Here is a 20,510-nt window from a genome sequence, read left to right on the forward strand (position 1 = left end):
ACACACTGTGTCCAATGTTTTCACAAAGATAAAATAAGTCATATTTTCGTTTAATAGTTAAAACAAATTTACATTATTGCAATCAGTTGATAAAACATTGTCCTTTACAATTATAAAAGCTTTTTACAAAAATCTACTACTCTGCTTGCATGTCAGCAGACTGGGGTAGATCCTGCTGAAATCCTATGTATTGAATGAATAGAGAATCCTTTTAAATCGGAAAAAAAAATCGTTTTTGAATCGAGAATCGTGTTGAATTAAAAAAAAAAAATCGATTTTATAATCGAATCGCGACCCCAAGAATCGATATTGAATCGAATCGTGGGACACCCAAAGATTCGCAGCCCTAGAAATAACTACAAATGTGCACTCCGTCACTAACTATGTTACAAAAAAGATAAATTAGAATAATAATGTTGAGTATGGAGAACATTAAACCCCTCATTTATAGAACCAAAAATATCGAAATTTGACAATTTGGTACATTTGCAAACAGCTAAAATTATACACAAAGCAAACTATAACCTGCTACCCAAATATAACGTAAGAGGCACATTTAATTTAAAACGTGTTTGCTCGTACAACACTTAAATTTTGCAACACTTTGAAAGACTCCTTAGTGGGCCTAATCCACAGAGAGAATAGGGACAATGAGCCCGAGTGTGCCCACTTCCACTCTGGAAGTGGAATTAAATTATGGAATGGATTAACCAAATAAACCAAACAAAGCACCACTATGATTCAATTTAAGAGACTCTTCAAACTACAAGTGTTCACAAAGTACACAGAACAAGAATTATGATGAGCATCTTGAACCCTTGTTTTCTTTTTCTTTTTTCTTTCAAGATAAATATTATTTATGTATTTAATACTTTTTACTTACTTATTCATGTATTATTTATTTTTTCATTGTTCTGTTACAGAGAACAAGGAAATGGGATTAAACTGCTTTGGAATGAAACGGGGTAGGATTAAATTAAAGTTAAAAGTTAAAGTACCACTAGGTGTGGTGAAAATATTCTCTGCATTTGACCCATCCCATTGTTCCACCCTCTGGGAGGCGAGGGGAGCAGTGAGCAGCATTGGCGGTGGCCGCGCTCAGGAGTCATTTTGGTGATTTAACCCCCAATTCCAACCTTTGATGCTGAGTGCCAAGCAGGGAGGTAATGGCTCCCATTTTTATTGTCTTTGGTATGACTCGGCCGGGGTTTGAACTCACGACCTACCGATCTCAGGGCAGACACTCTAACCACTGAGCAGGCTATTGCTCAAATAAACTCTGCTTCTTCCTACTCCTTTTCGGACGTGCTATAAAGCAGTGTTTTTCAAACTTTTTTGAGCCAAGGCACATTTTTTTCATTGAAAAAATGCGGAGGCTCACCACCAGCAAAAATCATAAGGAAATAAAACTCAGCAGCCGATAGACAATAATAAGTCGGTCTCACAATTGTTGGATATGACCTTAAACCATAACCAAGCATGCATCACTATAGGTCTTGTCTCAAAGTATTGTCACCATCTGTCACTTCACGCCCTGACTTATTTGGAGGTTTTTGCTGTTTTCCTGTGTAGTGTTTCAGTTCTTGTTTTGCGCTCCTATTTTGATAGTTTTTTCTCTTCATTTTGTATTTTCCCGTAGCAGTTTTATGTCTTCCTTGACCGCTACTCCCCACACCTGCTTTGTTTTAGTAATCAAGAATATTTCAGTTGTTTTTATCCTTCTTTGTGGGGACAATGTTGATTGTCATGTGATGTACTTTGTGGACGCCATCTTTGCTCCACAGTAAGTCATTGCTGTCGTCCAGCATTCTGTTTTTGTAGCCAGTTCAGTTTTAGTTTTGTTCTGCATAGCTTTCCCTAAGCTTCAATGCCTTTTCTTAGGAGCACTCACCTTTTTGTTTATTTTTGGTTTAAGCATTAGATGATACTTGTACAAACCCCGTTTCCATATGAGTTGGGAAATTGTGTTAGATGTAAATATAAACGGAATACAATGATTTGCAAATTCTTTTCAACCCATATGTATTTGAATGCACTACAAAGACAAGACATTTGAAGTTCAGACTCATAAACTTAATTTTTTATTTTTTTGCAAATAATAATTACCGGTAACTTAGAACACGTGCTAAAGTAGTTGGGAAAGGGCATGTTCACCACTGTGCTACATCACCTTTTCTTTTAACACTCAATAAACATTTGGGAACTGAGAAAACTGTTGAAGCTTTGAAAGTGGAATTCTTTCCCATTCTTGTTTTATGTAAAACTTCAGTCGTTCAACAGTCCGGGGTCTCCGCTGTTGTATTTTATGCTTCATAATGTGCCACACATTTTCCATGGGAGATAGGTCTGGACTGCAGGTGGGCCAGGACAGTACCCGCACTCTTTTTTTTACGAATCCACACTGTTGTAACACGTGCTGAATCTGGCTTGGCATTGTCTTGCTGAAATAAGCAGGAGCGTCCATGAAAAAGACGGCGCTTAGATGGCAGCATATGTTGTTCCAAAACCTGTATGTACCTTTCAGCATCAACAGTGCCTTTACAGATGTGTAAGTTACCCATGCCTTGGGCACTAATGCACCCCCATACCATCACAGATGCTGCCTTTTGGACTTTGCGTCGATAACAGTCTGGATGGTTCGCTTCCCCTTTGGTCCGGATGACACGATAACGAATATTTCAAAAAACAATTTGAAATGTGGACTCGTCAGACCACAGAACGCTTTTCCACTTTGCATCAGTCCATCTTAGATGATCTCGGGCCCAGAGAAGCCGGCGGCGTTTCTGGATGTTGTTGATACTGTAAATGGCTTTCGCTTTGCATAATAGAGCTTTAACTTCCATCTTAAATTAGCTTAGGCCCAGTGAAGCCGGCGGGGTTTCTGGGTGTTTTTGATAATTAGCTTTCGCTTTGCATAGTAGAGCTTTAACTTGCACTTACAAATGTAGCAACCAACTGTATTTGGTGACAGTGGTTTTCTGAAGTGTTCCTGAGCCCATGTGGTGATATCCTTTAGAGATTGAAGTCGTTTTTGATACAGTGACGTCCGAGGGATCGAAGGTCACGGTCATTCAATGTTGGTTTCCGGCCATGCCGCTTACGTGGAGGGATTTCTCCAGATTCTCTGAACCTTTTAAAGATATTATGGACTGTAGATGTTGAAATCCCTAAATTTCTTGCAATTGCACTTTGAGAAATGTTGTTAAACTGTTTGACTATTTGCTCACACAGTTGTGGACAAAGGGGTGTACCTCGCCCCATCCTTTCTTGTGAAAGACTGAGCATTTTTTGGGTTGATGTTTTTATACCCAATCATGGCACCCACCTGTTCCCAATTAGCCTGCACACCTGTGGGATGTTCCAAATAAGTGTTTGATGAGCATTCCTCAACTTTATCAGTATTTATTGCCACCTTTCCCAACTTCTTTGTCCCGTGTTGCTGGCATCAAATTCTAAAGTTAATGATTATTTGCAAAAAATAAAAAAAATGTTTATCAGTTTGAACATCAAATATGTTGTCTTTGTAGCATATTCAACTGAATTTGGGTTGAAAAGGATTTGCAAATCATTGTATTCCGTTTATATTTACATCTAACACAATTTCCCAACTCATATGGAAACGGGGTTTGTATGTATTATTTGAATTATTATTTATGTATGCTCCTATATGGACCCCAGGAAGACTAGCAGTCGCCTTGGCTTCAGCTAATGGGGTTCCATCCAATAAACAATAAAAATACCTTTTTACCTGCACACTGCCACCTACTGATATGGAAGAGTATAACGTGGTAAGTCTGCCGATCTCCAGACAGTACAGACACTAAACAACGGCACATTATTTGCGGATTATAATTTCTGATTTCCTGCGATGAGGTGGCGACTTGTCCAGGGTGTACTTTGCCCTCTGCCCGATCGTAGCTGAGATTGGCACCAGTGCCCCCCGCAACCCCAAAGGGAATAAGCGGTAGAAAATGGATGGATGGATGGAATTTCTGCTTTGCAAAAAATATTTTCAACCCAAATAGGTGAAATTAGATAATCTCCCACGGCACACCAGACTGTATCTCACGACACACTTGCACAGTGGTTGAAAAACACTGCTGTAATGAAACAACTGGAAATATGTGACCTATCACATTGTATCGTATGCGTGTTCGAAATAAACTGAACTGATCCGAGCAAAACCCGCGCTGTGAACCGCATCAGTTCAACGCGACAGTTCAGATTGTTTTCAAAAAACTGTTCCATCACTTGTTTGTAACCAACCAACTAACCAAGTTGTTAGGTCATATATAAGCTAGTTTGTCAAACATAACGTGTGAAAAGACAAAAATAAAGTACTTTATCTGCGTTTTTATCCAGACTTTCACCAAAATGTATGCCTCCACAGGTTTTAATGGAAATTAGTTAAGCCGCCTTTGCATTACGCTGTTTAATGCAGTAAATGGGCAAAGGTGTGCGGTAAACGTCCCATGGGCGAGATTGTGGTGAGAGCAGCCTAAAATAATGCCGGTGTGCTCAATTTGATTAAGCATTCATGATGTCACCTTTGGAGTTTATTAAACACACCGTGTGTTTTTCTTTCATAAAACGATTTCATCACCTCAAGATGCATGTGGTTTCAGTTAGCTCAAGTGTCTCTTGTTTTTCTCTCCTCAGGTGGAGCTCATGAAGGACATCAGTAGTATCTCTCAGCCCTTTGTCTTCACGCGCCATGTTCACTTCCTCAACTTTTCCAGGCACACAAAAACACACAAACATGCGCTTCTATTTTACCTTTATCTGCTGTTGACTTGGACTTATCTATTCACCTTTGTCAGGTTTAAGATCGAGGAGCCCGTCTACATCAATATAATCCGTGACCCCATCAACCGCTTCCTGTCCAACTACTTCTTCCGGCGCTTCGGGGACTGGAGGGGCGAGCTGAACCACATCATTCGCACCCCTGCTATGAAAGATGATGAGAGATACCTAGTAAGAGCTCATTTCTTCTTTTTTGTGTCCTTTCCTTTTAAAGATCTACGGGGTGTTGTAACATCAGAGCAGCCTGAAATAACCCCATAATTAAATCAAAATTTGAATGGGGTTTGAACACATCAGAGACAATGGTGTCCAGCATATGTTTTGCAGACATCTTTTCATGCTGCAGACATCCCATAATAAACAGTTTATTAGTTTTAATGGCACTTTAAATATTTCAATAATCCTCAGTGTTCTACAACTGTAGACAAAGTGGGATGAACATCATGTGTAGAAATAGAAGCTGACCAAACCCCAGATTAGTATAAAATTATTCAGAAGTATAATTTCTTTTTTTGAAATTATTTAACCGTATATTTAGTTGAATTATTTAAAAAATAATAGCTGCAACATGTTAGCTTTATTGCAATGTATTATTGTATTATTATTTTGTATTGTATTGTATTGTATTACAATTATTTACTAATCCAGCACTACACCAATAGTTCTCACACTGTTTGCACTAAGTACTACTGTGTTCGCAGAGTAGTGATTTTATGAAGCTAATAAAATATAACACACATACATACATACATCCATTTTCTACCACTTATTCCCCTTGGGGTCGCGGGGAGTACTGGTGCCCATACATGCTCAAACATAACTAGGACTTGCAATAGGGCTGGGCGATATGGCCTTTTATTAATATCTCGATATTTTTAAGTCATATCACGATGCACGATATATATCTCGATATTTTGCCTTAGCCTTGAATGAACACTTGGTGCATATAATCACAGCAGTATGATGATTCTATGTGTCTACATTAAAACATTCTTCTTCATACTGCATTAATATATGCTCATTTTAAACTTTCATGTGGGCTTCACGGTGGCAGAGGGGTTAGTGCGTCTGCCTCACAATACGAAGGTCCTGCAGTCCTGGGTTCAATCCCAGGCTCGAGATCTTTCTGTGTGGGGTTTGCATGTTCTCCCCGTGAATGCGTGGGTTCCCTCCGGGTACTCCGGCTTCCTCCCACTTCCAAAGATATGCACCTGGGGATAGGTTGATTGGCAACACTAAATTGGCCCTAGTGTGTGAATGTGAGTGTGAATGTTGTCTGTCTATCTGTGTTGGCCCTGCGATGAGGTGGCGACTTGTCCAGGGTGTACCCCGCCTTCCGCCCGATTGTAGCTGAGATAGGCGCCAGCGCCCCCCGCGACCCCAAAAGGGAATAAGCGGTAGAAAAGGGATGGATGGATAAACTTTCATGCAGTGAAAGATATCACAACTAAGTCAATTTACCAAAACTGTATTTATTAAACAGTTATTAAGCAGTGGCACAAACATTCATGTCATTTAAAAAAAAAAAAGTGCAAGATTGTCAGAGACATTTTAAAACAAGCTATTAGTGCACTTTTGTGCATGATGTCACTAAGATGACATAACAAAACAACACTAAATTAAAGTGCACTCTTTGTACAGAACGCCACAACAATAGATTAAAACAAATAAAGTGCACTTTTGTGCATGATGTCACACAAGATATTTCAATAACTGTCAAATAAAAATGAGCTGCGTAACAGGAAATCAAATAGTGTGTGCCCTTTGCTATGTGGTAGGTTACTGCGGATGTTATTAAAGTCTGTTGTTGACTATTTTTTTCATACAATCTGGAAATGGTTGCTTTGTCATTTTGTGGGTGTGGCACCGAACGGAGATGTTGACTTGCGGAGTTTCAAGCACTCTTCATTCTGATGCCACAAATTAGCAGTAGGTGCTACTTTTTGTAACAACGCTTTTGCCGCATACTTGTTCGACTTATTCCCATTTAAAACCAAACCACCGCCAGACGATGCACCCCATGCTGTTTTTCTGAGGAATTTATAATTCCTTCATTTGTTACCAGATTGGCACCTCCTTTCTCTCGTATTACCACTCGCACCACTCCGCTAGCATCACAGCTAATGTTACCCATGCTGCTACCTCTCATGCGAGGGCGTATGACACAACAGTATGTAAGGTATGTAAGAAGGTGCGCTTGTCGGTGAGAAGGAGAGACAGTAAAGAGTGAGAAGAGCCTATAGTGTAATGCCAGCAGTTAAAAGCAACTGCGTGGGAACTTATACTAGAATATCACGATATAGTCATTTCCTATATCGCACAGAGACAAACCCGCGATATATCAAGTATATCGATATATCGCCCAGCCCTAACTTGCAGAGGTTACCCTCTTGAATGTAATCCAAAAGTAGAAATTGGAGAGAGAAAAATAAGTAAATAAAATAATATATATATATATATATATATATATACATACAAAAATAAATATATAGTACAGGCCAAAAGTTTAGACATGCCTTTTCCTCATTCAGTGCGTTTTCTTTATTTTCATGACTATTTACATTGTAGATTGTCAGTGAAGGCATCAAAACTATGAATGAACACATGTGGAGTTATGTACTAATCAACAAAAGATGAAATAACTGAAAACATGTTTTGTATTTTAGTTTCTTCAAAATAGCCATCCTTTGCCCTGACTACTGCTTTGTACATTCTTGGCAATCTCTCATTGAGCTAACTCCTTCAAGACTGTTGAAAAACCATTTCAGGGGACTGCCTCTTGAAGCTCATCGAGAGAATGCCAAGAGTGTGCAAAGCAGTAATCAGAGCAAAGGGTTTTCAGTTATTTCACCTTTTTTTTGTTAAATACATAACTCCACATGTGTTCATTCATAGTTTTGATGCCTTCAGTGACAATCTGCAATGTAAATACTCATCAAAATAAAGAAAACGCATTGAAGGAGAAGGTGTGTCCAAACTTTTGGTCTGTACTGTATATATATATACATACAGTATATCAATTTTTTGCAGTACATACATATGTGCTCAAATCTAAATGTGGAAATTGGGAGAACAAAAAATTAATAATTACATTTATATATATATATATATATATATATATATATATATATATATATATGCGTGTGGGCAGCACGGTGGTAGAGGGGTTAGTGCGTCTGCCTCACAATATGAAGGTCCTGAGTAGTCCTGGGTTTAATCCCGGGCTCGGGATCTTTCTGTGTTGAGTGTGCATGTTATCCCCGTGAACGCGTGGGTTCCCTCCGGGTACTCCGGTTTCCTCCCACCTCCAAAGACATGCACCTGGGGATAGGTTGATTGGCAACACTAAATTGGCCCTAGTGTGTGAATGTGAATGTTGTCCGTCTATCTGTGTTGGCCCTGTGATGAGGTGGGGCCTTGTCCAGGGTGTACACCGCCTTCCGCCCGATTGTAGCTGGGATAGGCATCAGCGCCCACCGCAACCCCAGAGGGAATAAGCGGTAGAAAATGGATGGATATATATATGAGTGCTACTTTTTAATGTAGATTTGGACCATGTCAGATTAGGTTTTAGGGGGCTCCTTGCTCCAGTTAAATCCGGGGGCTGTTGATCCAGACTGGCTTACATGTGTGGGACTGTGATGAGTGTCCAAGACATATCACATAAATTCTAACACCACACAGTTTTCTCAGATGTATGAATGTGCTCTGGCTGTTGCTAACCTTATGACTTTCTCCACGTTTTCATTGATAATAATACCTTTTATTCACTGAGAGTGTTGGACATCACTAGACAAATAAACAATACTATCCTTATGTTTTTTTATTATTGCCTTTAATCAGCCAACCCAGACGGCATGAATGTAGTGCATTTGCACAAGGGGTGTCAATCTACAAACGCTGTCAGCTGGCTCAACGGCACTCAAGGGGAGACAAGTGAACACGTTACCGAGACATTCCTGCGGTCAGTTGAGATTTTCCCTCAGCGCTCACACCCCTTCTTACACTCACATAATCTCATGTGCAATAAAGCATGCGTATTGTGTACACGGCTCAGTAGCAAGAGCCGGGAGCTTTTTTATTGCCGTCTTCTAAACTGTGTTTTGCTTTTACCATGTTTTTACGCATGGGTATTTGTTTGTGTACTTAAAGTCAAAGTTAAAGTACCAATGATTGTCACACACACACACTAGGTGTGGTGAAATTTGTCCTCTGCATTTGACCCATCTCCTTGTTCACCCCCTGGGAGGTGAGGGGAGCAGTGAGCAGCAGCGGTGGCCTCGCCCGGGAATAATTTTTTGGGGATTTAACCCCCAATTCCAACCCTTGATGCTGAGTGCCAAGCAGGGAGGTAATGGGTCCCATTTTTATAGTCTTATAGTCTCACAACCTACCGATCTCAGGGCGGACACTTTAACTTGTTAAAAGTCACAATGTCACAAGGAACACAAAGTTTGAATTTTATGAGAGAAAAGGGTTTACAAAAAAAAAAACATTTTGATAAGAAAAAAAAAATCTATTTTGAATATGCCAAAAAAAAGCCTCTATGATTATTTTTTTTATAGTTTTACAATGAAAAAAGTCAGAATATTATGACATATTTTAAGAAAAAAAAATCATAAACAAGAATGAAAGTGTTATGAGAGTTAATGTAATGTTTACAAGAAAATAGGTGCAAGAACAAAGGGTCTTTCTTGAGGCATTACATTTAAGGAAGAAACATATTTTTATGAGAAATAAATGAGAATTTTGGGAATATTGGGAGGAAAAAACTTTAACCGAACACTTTGTTTGATATTTGTCCATATTTTTCACAATTACACTCTTGCATCCCATATCTGGTACGAATTACCGGGAAAGTCCGCTGCATGGCACGTGGCTGAAATACTCGAGTGGCACACACTAAAATGGTCCTCATTTTTGTCTTAAAAAAAAAAATGTGCCTTGAAACTTCAAAAAAAAAAAAAAAAGTGTGCTGTCCAGTTGGGCAAGTTTTTGTAATAAAAATGTTAACGGGCCCTAATAAAACACATGATATTCAGTCACCCGGTCTCGTCGACACGTACACTACGTGCAAGGAGGGTGTGCACACATACAAAACCAGTTTAACAGAAGCGAGGAACAATTTGCAGTCATGTTTTTGTTATGATAGAAATGTACATTTAATTACAGCGCTAACGCGAGCCAAGCCAAATTGCTATCATTAGCTAACAACACCTAAAGCTAGTGTGCGTGCACGTCTTATGTAAGCACGTCATAATGTCATTGTGTGCGAGGAGCCGTAAGAGGGCGGGATATACTATGTGAAATAATTTGGAAAGTTGGCGACTTCAAAGAATCTGTGTAAATGTTGCAAACAGCCTTTTTTACTGATTAAAGAATAAAAAAACTATTAAAACATTTGGCATTTATCTAAACCCCTTGCAGTGTGCCATGTGATACGCATAGAAACCGAGGTGAGTAGTAACACGCTACGTTTACTCCGTTACATGTACTTAAGTAACTTTTGGGATAAATTGTACTTCTAAGAGTAGTTTTAATGTAACATACTTTTACTTCTACTTAAGTATATTTTTAGAGAAGGAACGCAACTTTTACTTTGCTCCATTTATCTACATTCAGCTCGCTACTCGCTATCGATTTTTATCGATCTGTTAATGCACACTTTGTTTCCTTTTGGTTTGTCAGACAGACCTTCAAAGTAGGATCTATCACATGCCTGCGTTTCACCAATCAAATGCATTCACTGGTGACGTTTGACTCCGTTTCACCAATCAAATGCAGTCACTGGTGACGTTTGACTCCGTTTCACCAATCAAACAGAGCCAGGCGGTCACATGATTAACTGCACATTTTTTTTTTTTTTTTATAAACCTTTTTTTTATATAAATTTCAACATTTACAAATAGTTGAAAATAATATAAGTAAGTACAAAAACAGTACAAAACAGTATAAAAACCGTACAAAACAGCGCCAGGGGGTTGTAAATTCAAAGTAACTAAAATAGAATGCAAAAAAAATATATATATATATATATATATATATATATATATAAAATAAACAAAGTGCAAAGCCATAGGGTCGGCTCACTCAATCTCAGTAAATAACTTCAATTTGGAGCACAGCATCATAGTTTTCACAGCTTTTTGGTTGTTAGAGGTAGAGTGTTTTAATGTAGAGTTCTAAATCTTTTTGAAATGCACATAAAACAGGTCGGGTATTGAGAAACTTACATTTATGAATATAAAATTTAGCCAATAGTATAATGAGGTTGCAAAGGTAAAATTTATTTATACTTTTCAAAAGCTGTAATATTGTAAGAAAAACGATTAAATGTGACAAAATTAAATACATCATGTTATAAAGGAGAAAATTGTTATAGTTTGAATTGAAAAATGTATTTTTATTGTAACTCTGCAGTCCTCTGGTAGGAAATGACACGTGTGACACCTTTAATAAACACATGTGGTCCGTATCCTGGGGGTCCCCTGTGAACTGCAATACCCCAAAAAGTTCCCAAGCTCCAACATATTTGTGGCCCTGTGGGAATCCAGTCAAGGCTCATTTCTATACAACCATGCACGTGGGAGTGGACGCATAATAAAAACACTCTTCAGACAAGTCATTAGTATGTGAGGCAGAGTGGAAGTGGGCACACTCGGGCTCATTGTCCCTATTCTCTCTGCGGATTAGGCCCACTAAGGAGTCTTTCAAAGTGTAGCAAAACAGGCGCTAATCTGTCAAGCAGCACTTGCATATGACTAAAACAAGCAATGATGTAAACCAGAGGTCTTCAGTAGGGCGGTCCAGGGCGGCTAAGGGTTCTGCAGTGGTACAGCAGGGTGGTTGTGAAATTGTTGGTTGATTAGACTTTTTTTTAAAAACATTTTTCTTTGTATTCCTCATGCAATTTTGCTTCAAATTCAAAATGTACACAAACAATGATCCAACACACTGTAGTGGACGGAGAAATAGAGGTAGAAGACATCTTTCAGTCAGGAATTCAAAGATTTTATCGACACAGCAAGGAATTCAATCAAGCAGGGTTTGTTCACCTATCCCTATGAGGACGAGGACTCGGCCCTATAGCTGCTCTGCCAATCACAGGTTCCCTGTGCTTGGCCAAGAGCCCATTCTCAGCTAGCAGCTGTCGTCATGTTTAAGGGGTTTGGATCGTAAAATAGACCGTTTTAATTTTAAAAAAGATATACAAGTAGAGAGTTCCAGACCCATCTGTCCATCAGTTTGGGGATCCATTCCTTATTGGTTGGACAGCTTGTTTTGTTCTACATTCAGAGCATGCCAGATTTCAGTACAAATTACCAGTGTGTTTTTGTGACTGTCAACTACAGCCTGTGAGGTTAAAAAATGCAGGGTGATGTGCGCAAACATGTCAATGTGGCATTTTTTAATGAAACAAAAAATAATTGACCAAAAAGTAGGTGATTAAGCAATTACCGTATTTTTCGGATTATAAATTGCTCCGGAGTATACGTCGCACCGGCCAAAAATGCATAATAAAGAAGGAAAAATACATATTAAGTCACGTAACATATTATGGTAAGAGTCATTCAAATAACTATAACATATAGAACATGCTATCCGTTTACCAAACAATATGTCACTCCTAATAGATAAATCAGATGAAATCTTCTTCCTCGATGTCGCTTCTAAACAACTCTGCCAACTCCAAAGGTATGCGCCGCTTCCTCTAGTCGTTTTCTGCTGCATATTTCCCTAGTCCAGCTTGTAATCTGCAATACATGATTTCCTTTTCGGCCCCATTTTTGTTCAGTCCTTCTCAATTTTTATAAATTACCACCAACGATGACATGATCCATTTTAATAGTTACGGCAGTAGCATATAGCAGTTAGCATTCCATTACCCACAATGCATTTCTGCCATGACCCTCGCCCGCCAATTTCTCATTGGCTGAGGTGTGTGTGACGATTGCTGACGTGTGTGTGACGATTGCTGACATTTTCTTTGTCTATTCCGCGAATGAGATAAATAATATTATTTGATATTTTACGGTAATGTGTTAATAATTTCACACATAAGTCGCTCCTGAGTATAAGTCACACCCCCGGCCAAACTATGAAAAAAACTGTGATTTATAGTCCGAAAAATACGTTACGTTTACAGTCTAACCTCGATTATGCTTTTCGCATCGTTCTCGCTAAACTGCTGTGAAAGTGTCCCAATTTGTCAGATTATATCCTCAGCCATCTACTGTCCTGGTGATTTACGGTCTAGAATAAACTTCCACGGAGCAAGGAAACGAGGGAGCAGCAGACCACTTGATGATGTGAACATAGGGACACACTGTAGTGATCACCTTGCCGCTGCAAATAGTTTCTCTGCGTTAGCGCTTATACATTTAACTATATTATGTAATATCAACATCATTAATACTTGGTTAATCTTCAAATCACAAAATATAAATGTCATATTGTTGGCGCTTTTTGAATGGTTATTTATTGGGTTTTATGGGCAGAATAGAGGACCTCCCATTGGCTTCGCTGTACGCAGACTTTTATTTACATGTATTTAATATTTAGAAAGCATTAAAAAAACCATTCATCCATAGTCATGTCTTTCATAATGATTGTGAACGACAGGCAAAATTCTCAAAATAAGTGCAGCTCCCCTTTAACAAAAGCACTGTTTGATTGATTGATTGATTGATACTTTTATTAGTAGATTGCACAGTACAGTACATATTCCGTACAATTGACCACTAAATGGTAACACCCGAATAAGTTTTTCAACTTGTTTAAGTCGGGGTCCACGTTAATCAATTCATGGTACAAATATATACTATCAACATAATACAGTCATCACACAAGTTAATCATCATAGTATGTACATTGAATTATTTACATTATTTACAATCCGGGGGGTGGGATGAGGAGCTTTGGTTGATATCAGAACTTCGGTCATCAACAATTGCATCAACAGAGAAATGTGGACATTGAAACAGTGTAGGTCTTACAGTAGGATATGTACAGCCAGCAGAGAACATAGTGAGTTCAGATAGCATAAGAACAAGTATATACATTAGAAGTACATTTGAGTTGTTTATAATCCGGGGAGATGGGATGTGAATGGAGGAGGGTTTTAGTAAAGTGTTGAAGTTGCCTGGAGGTGTTGTTTTAGAGCGGTTTTGAAGGAATATAGAGATGCACTTACTTTTATACCTGTTGGGAGTGCATTCCACATTGATGTGGCATAGAAAGAGAATGAGTTAAGACCTTTGTTAGATCCAAATCTGGGTTTAACTTGGTTTGTGGAGCTCTCCCTTGTGTTGTGGTTATGGCGGTCATTTACGTTAAGGAAGTAGTTTGACATGTACTTTGGTATCAAGGAGGTGTAGCGGATTTTATAGACTAGGCTCAGTGCAAGTTGTTTTACTCTGTCCTCCACCCTGAGCCAGCCCACTTTGGAGAAGTGGGTTGGATTGAGGTGTGATCTGGGGTGGAGGTCTAAAAGTAACCGGATTAGCTTATTCTGGGATGTTTGGAGTCTAGATTTGAGGGTTTTGGAGGTGCTGGGGTACCAGGAGGTGCAAGCGTAATCGAAGAAGGGTTGAATGAGAGTTCCCGCTAGAATCCTCAAGGTGTTTTTGTTGACCAGAGAGGAGATTCTGTAGAGGAATCTTGTTCTTTGGTTGACCTTTTTGATCACCTTGGTTGCCATTTTATCACAGGAAAGATTAGCCTCTAGAATGGAACCTAGGTAGGTGATCTCATCCTTCCTGGTGATAACAATGTCACCCACTTTTATAGTGAAGTCACTGACCTTCTTAAGTTTGATATGGGACCCAAATAGGATGGATTCCGTTTTACCTAAGTGTATGGATAGCTTGTTGTCAGCGAGCCAGGTGCAAATATTGAGGAGTTCAGCACTGAGGATTTGTTCCACCTGTGACTTGTCCTTGCCGGATACCAGCAGGGCCGAGTCATCCGCAAACAGGAACAATTCACAGTGGCATGCTGATGGCATGTCATTCACGTATATTAGGAACAGTAAAGGTCCTAGTATACTCCCCTGAGGGACTCCACAGCTTACTGAGAGGGGAGGGGACACGGTGCCGTTCACCTCTACCACCTGTTTCCTCCCCTCCAAGTAAGATTGCATCCAGCTTGATGAGGTTTCGTCGAATCCGATTGCTCGGAGCTTATCCAACAGTATAGCATGGTTAACGGTGTCAAAGGCCTTCTGAATGTCCAGCATGACCATGCCGCAGTATTTGCCCGCGTCCACCTCATGTTTGATGTGGTCGGTCAGATAGAGAAGGCATGTGTCAGTGGAGTGGTTAGTTCTGAAGCCGGATTGGAATTTGTACATTAGTTTATTAGTAGCAATGTATCGATCAACCTGTTCATAAACTATTTTCTCCATTATTTTCGAAATGGAACTGAGAATAGAAACAGGTCGGTAGTTACCAGGTTCTAATTTGCTTCCTTTTTTATAAAGGGGGGTTACTCTTGCTATCTTGAAATCCTTGGGTACTTGGCCTTGTTTGATTGAGAGGTTTATTATATGAGTGATTATTGGGGCAATGGTGGTGGCAGAGTCCATGAGGAATCTGGAGGGAATCTGGGTGGAGCGCGCTCAATTTATTAAGCACCTCGTTAGCTGAGACCATTTCTAATTTGAAATTGTTGTTGACTACTCCTAGCTTTCTGTAGAAGGCTTTAATGTGTTCTACACCAAAGCGACCAGAATGTTGGGATAGCTTGTTTACGAGAGTTATGGCTATGTTGGTGAAAAAGATGTTAAGTCTGCTTGCTACCTCTATTTTGTCTGTAATGAGGGCGTCACCCTCCTTGATGTTGATGTTGGTGAATCTGGTTTTAAGTTTCTGGCTGCATCCAGGAAGCTGGTTGTTGAGAATTTTCCAGAGCTCACGTGGCTTATTTGTGTTTTCCTCTATTTTGTCATTGATATAATTTTTTTTTAAGGATTTAGTCAGGTTGTTTGTTTTATTTCTTAATTTATTGCATTGCTTTTTGAGAGTTGAAAGGAGTGATTTGAGGTTATTATTATTGGGTTGTTTATTTTCTTCGGTTTTACACTTTTGGTATTCGAAATATTTTCTGTCCCTGTCTTTTATGGCAGCTAATAGGTCTGGATTGATCCATGGTTCAGAGCGGGCTTTGATCCTGACTGTTCTCATGGGAGCCATATCACTTAGTATAGCTAGGAACGCTGTTTTGAAGGGATCCCAAGCATCCTCAACCAGGTTGCTCGTGAGCACAGGGGACCAGTCCCACTCATCTAATTTGAGATTGAAATTATCACTGTTGTATTTTTTAAGGGATCTGGATTGAGCTGTTATGTGGCCATTGGCTTTAGGTTTAGTTATTTTGCGCGTGCAGAAGGTTATATAGTGGTCGCTAAGACCACAGATCATGACCCCACTATTTTTAATATTATGCCGGTCCGATGTGAGGATGAGATCTATGGTTGACTGGGTGGAAACACACACCCGTGTGGGGAGTGTTGTTAGCTGGGAAAGAGCATGCAGATTACAGAATTTGCTGTAAGATTTGAAGACAGGCGCATCTCTGCGTTGAATATCTGTGTTCAGATCTCCAGTTATAATAATCTCCATGTTTTCTACACCAGCTAAGCACTCCTCCAGGGCACCTTAGAAATCACTCTGATTAGGGGGTCTGTATATAGTCCCTATTAGTACCGGCTTAGCGTTAGTGAATTTGATTTCTGCCCACACAGATTCAAGGGTATTGTGGTTGAGATCAGAGCGAGTTATGTATTTAATATCCTGGTGAATATACATACAAACACCACCACCATGTTTGAAGCCAAACACTCACATGTGGACAAACACAGCTTATGAGCATTAATGATACAGTTCCCAGTCGGTCTTATTAAAGGGGAACCGCACTTTTTCTTAAAATGTTGCCTATCGTTCACAATCATTATGAAAGACATGACGACGGATGTATTTAAAAAAAAATGCATTTTAACTTGTAAAAAAAAGTCTGCTTACAACAGAGCCAATGAGAAGTCCTCTATTCTGCCCATAAAACCCAATAAAAAAAACATCCAAAAAGCGCCACCAATGCTCCATTTAAATATTGTGACTTGAATTTTAACCAAGTATTAGTGATATTGTTATTATAAGCGTTAACACAGACAAACTAGTTACAGCCGCGCCGTCATCACAAGCTTGTGGGCCAGTTTTTACATCATTGAGTGGTCTGCTGTTTCCTTGCTTCCTTCCTCTCTGTAAGTTGATCATGCCAGGATAGTAGAAGAATGAGTGTGTAATTCAACAAGTTGGTACATTTTGACAGCCAATTTAGATTTTTCATTCGTGTCATTTTAAAAAATGAACCGAAAAGACGCTTGGTTCCACCCCCCGTTTCTTTGCGAGGATTATGAGTTATTCTTTATCTAAATGGTAATATATGACCATCTGAGCGGTGGACATCCTAATGACAGCAGACATTGTACAGTAAGTGATGTTTGATTATTTATGTTGTCTCTCATGAAGTCTGCAGTCAGCAGAAATCAGTAATATTGTTGAAAAAAAGCGAACATTGTGGTACTTAAAAAGATGAGAATACATAAATATTAAATTTTACAAACCCCGTTTCCATATGAGTTGGGAAATTGTGTTAAATGTAAATATAAACTAAATACAATTATTTGCAAATCCTTTTCAACCCATATTCAATTGAATGCACTACAAAGACAAGATATTTGATGTTCAAACTCATAAACTAAATTTTTTTTTTGCAAATAATAATTAACTTAGAATTTCATGGCTGCAAAGCGTGCCAATGTAGTTGGGAAAGGGCATGTTCACCACTGTGTTACATCAACTTTTCTTTTAACAACACTCAACAAACGTTTGTGAACTGAAGAAACTAATTGTTGAAGCTTTGAAAGTGGAATTCTTTCCCATTCTTGTTTTATGTAGAGCTTCTGTCGTTCAACAGTCCAGAGTCTCCGCTGTTGTATTTTACGTTTCATAATGCGCTACATATTTTCAATGGGAGACAGGTCTGGACTGCAGGCGGGCCAAGAAAGTATCCGCTCTATTTTCACGAAGCCACGCTGTTGTAACACGGGCTGAATGTGGCTTGGCATTGTCTAGCTGAAATAAGCACGGCGTCCATAAAAGAGACGCCGCTTGGAAGGCAGCATATGTTGTTCCAAAACCTGTATGTAACTTTTAGCATTAATAGTGCCTTCACAGATGTGTAAGTTACCCTTGGGCACTAAAGCACCCCCATACCATCACAGATGCTGGCTTTTGAACTTTGCGTCGATAACAGTCTGGATGGTTCGTTTCCCCTTTGGTCCGGATGACACGATGTCGAATATTTCCAAAAACAATTTGAAATGTGGACTCGTCAGACCACAGAACACTTTTCCACTTTGCCTCAGTCCATCTTAGATTAGCTCGAGCCCAGAAAAGCCGGCGGCGTTTCTGGATGTTGTTGATAAATGGCTTTCACTTTGCATAGTAGAGCTTTAACTTGCACTTACAGATGTAACGACAAACTGTCTTTAGTGACAGTGGTTTTCTGAAGTGTTCCTGAGCCCATGTGGTGATATCCGTTAGAGATTGATGTCGGTTTTTGATACAGTGCCGTCTGAGGGATCGAAGGTCACGGTCATTCAATGTTGGTTTCCTGGCCATGCCGCTTACGTGGAGGGATTTCTCCAGATTCTCTGGACCTTTTGATGATATTATGGACCGTAGCTGTTGAAATCCCTAATTCTTTGCAATTGGACTTTAAGAAACGTTGTTCTTAAACTGTTTGACTCTTTGCTCACGCAGTTGTGGACAAAGAGGTGTATCTCGCCCCATCCTTTCTTGTGAAAGACTGAGCATTTTTTTGGGAAGCTGTTTTTATACCCAATCATGGCACCCACCTGTTCCCAATTAGCCTGCACACCTGTGGGATGTTCCAAATAAGTGTTTGATGAGCATTCCTCAACTTTATCAGTATTTATTGCCACCTTTCCCAACTTCTTTGTCCCGTGTTGCTGGCATCAAATTCTAAAGTTAATGATTATTTGCAAAAAAAAATGTTTATCAGTATGAACATCGAATATGTTGTCTTTGTAGCATATTCAATTGAATATGGGTTGAAAATGATTTGCAAATCATTGTATTCCGTTTATATTTACATCTAACACAATTTCCCAACTCATATGGAAACAGGGTTTGTATATATATACTTACGTCATCTATTTAAAATCTTAATGGAGGTATTTGGATGTTTTTTAGGGGTTTTATAAGCAGAATAGAGTTCAATTGTAAGCAGACTTTTGATCACATTTATTTTCTAGTTACAATGCATTAAAGAAAGAAAAACATATGTGTTCTTGTCTTACATAAGGATTGTGAATGATAGGAAACATTCCAAAAACACTTTGCTGAATTCCAGCATCAAGGGTATATTACGGCTAAAACATTTTCAATAAACCACTATCGGGCCTCTGCGACAAGACAAAAAAAAATATATATTACACTGTTTGTGACCTTTCAGACCCTAAGTGAACAATATGTGGTTTCACATCCTCTTGCTCAATAATCCAACTGTATGCCTAAAAGCTTCCTACTGGATTTTTAAAGCAGGGGTTTAGTTGGCCCAGAGACAGCTTTTGTTCACTCATAAAGCACAAACGAGCCCTGGCAGCAGCCACGGGCTAAATTACAAACGCAACTGTGCAACAATGATCGGAAGCAAGTAAAAACAGTGAAGCGCGTACACAGTTTGTGCCCATAATATCTTAATGTACACTATCTCCTATATGGAGGGCTCCACATCGTTTTGAATGTTGCCGTGGTGTTATATACATTAAAGAAACACTAGTGAAGTGAAATGAATTATATTTATATAGCGCCTTTTCTCTAGTGACTCAAAGCGCTTTACATAGTGAAACCCAATATCTAATTTTTACATTTAAACCAGTGTGGGTGGCACTGGCTGCAGGTGGGTAAAGTGTCTTGCCCAAGGACACAACAGCAGTGACTAGGATGGCGGAAGCGGGGATTGAACCTGCAACACTCAAGTTGCTGGCATGGCCGCTCTACCAACCGAGCTATACCCCCCCCCACTAGCACTATACTGTTGCTCCATGCCTTTCATTCTGCTGCATGCTAGTTCCACACACACTCAGTACACAGATTGCAATAAAAAACTAATTATTGAGCTAATTTGTTTGAAACTAGCTTTTTGAAACACGTGTTAGAACCTTCATAAGGTTTTTGCATGCATCTTACAATCAGTGGTGTGCCGTCAGGGCCAGCAAGGCCTTCTCTGCTGGCCTTACATGACCAGAAATCATGATCATAATTTAAGATGAGATAAAAGTATTTTTTTATTTACTTTCCCTAAATATCTAAAATTATTCATATTTTGAAAGGCCTTCAGAATCAACAATGCACTGTAAGTGAACGGACAAACAGAGTGGATGGACGATTGCGATAGCCAAACAGATCACTAGTTGTTGTCAGTAACGCCTTCTAGCTAGCCTTACGCTGTGGTTGGATACTCACGATACTCATGTAACAAACAGCAAAATGTAAATGCACAGGGTCATAAACACCTACAATATGATATACTATCCCTTTTACGCAGACATTTGTTGTAAAAATTTGCTTTTGCATGTTTCTGACACATGCGTTTTTGGGGCTGGCTGCTCACTCTGCTTT

The 20,510-nt window shown here is 39.3% G+C and overlaps 1 protein-coding gene across 3 annotated transcripts in view; it reads left to right on the forward strand.

Moving 5' to 3' along the window:
- Nucleotides 1–20,510, forward strand: part of usta (uronyl 2-sulfotransferase a) — a 185,020-nt gene that overhangs the window by 146,731 nt on the left and 17,779 nt on the right. For all 3 annotated transcript variants that reach the window (XM_061900600.1, XM_061900598.1, XM_061900601.1), the window contains 2 exons: nt 4,660–4,739; nt 4,821–4,974. In XM_061900600.1, the coding sequence (XP_061756584.1) occupies nt 4,660–4,739; nt 4,821–4,974 (234 nt within the window). The remainder of the gene's footprint in view (nt 1–4,659; nt 4,740–4,820; nt 4,975–20,510) is intronic.

The sequence above is a fragment of the Nerophis ophidion genome, linkage group LG05 (genome assembly GCF_033978795.1).
Source record: "Nerophis ophidion isolate RoL-2023_Sa linkage group LG05, RoL_Noph_v1.0, whole genome shotgun sequence".
Lineage (NCBI taxonomy): Eukaryota > Metazoa > Chordata > Actinopteri > Syngnathiformes > Syngnathidae > Nerophis > Nerophis ophidion.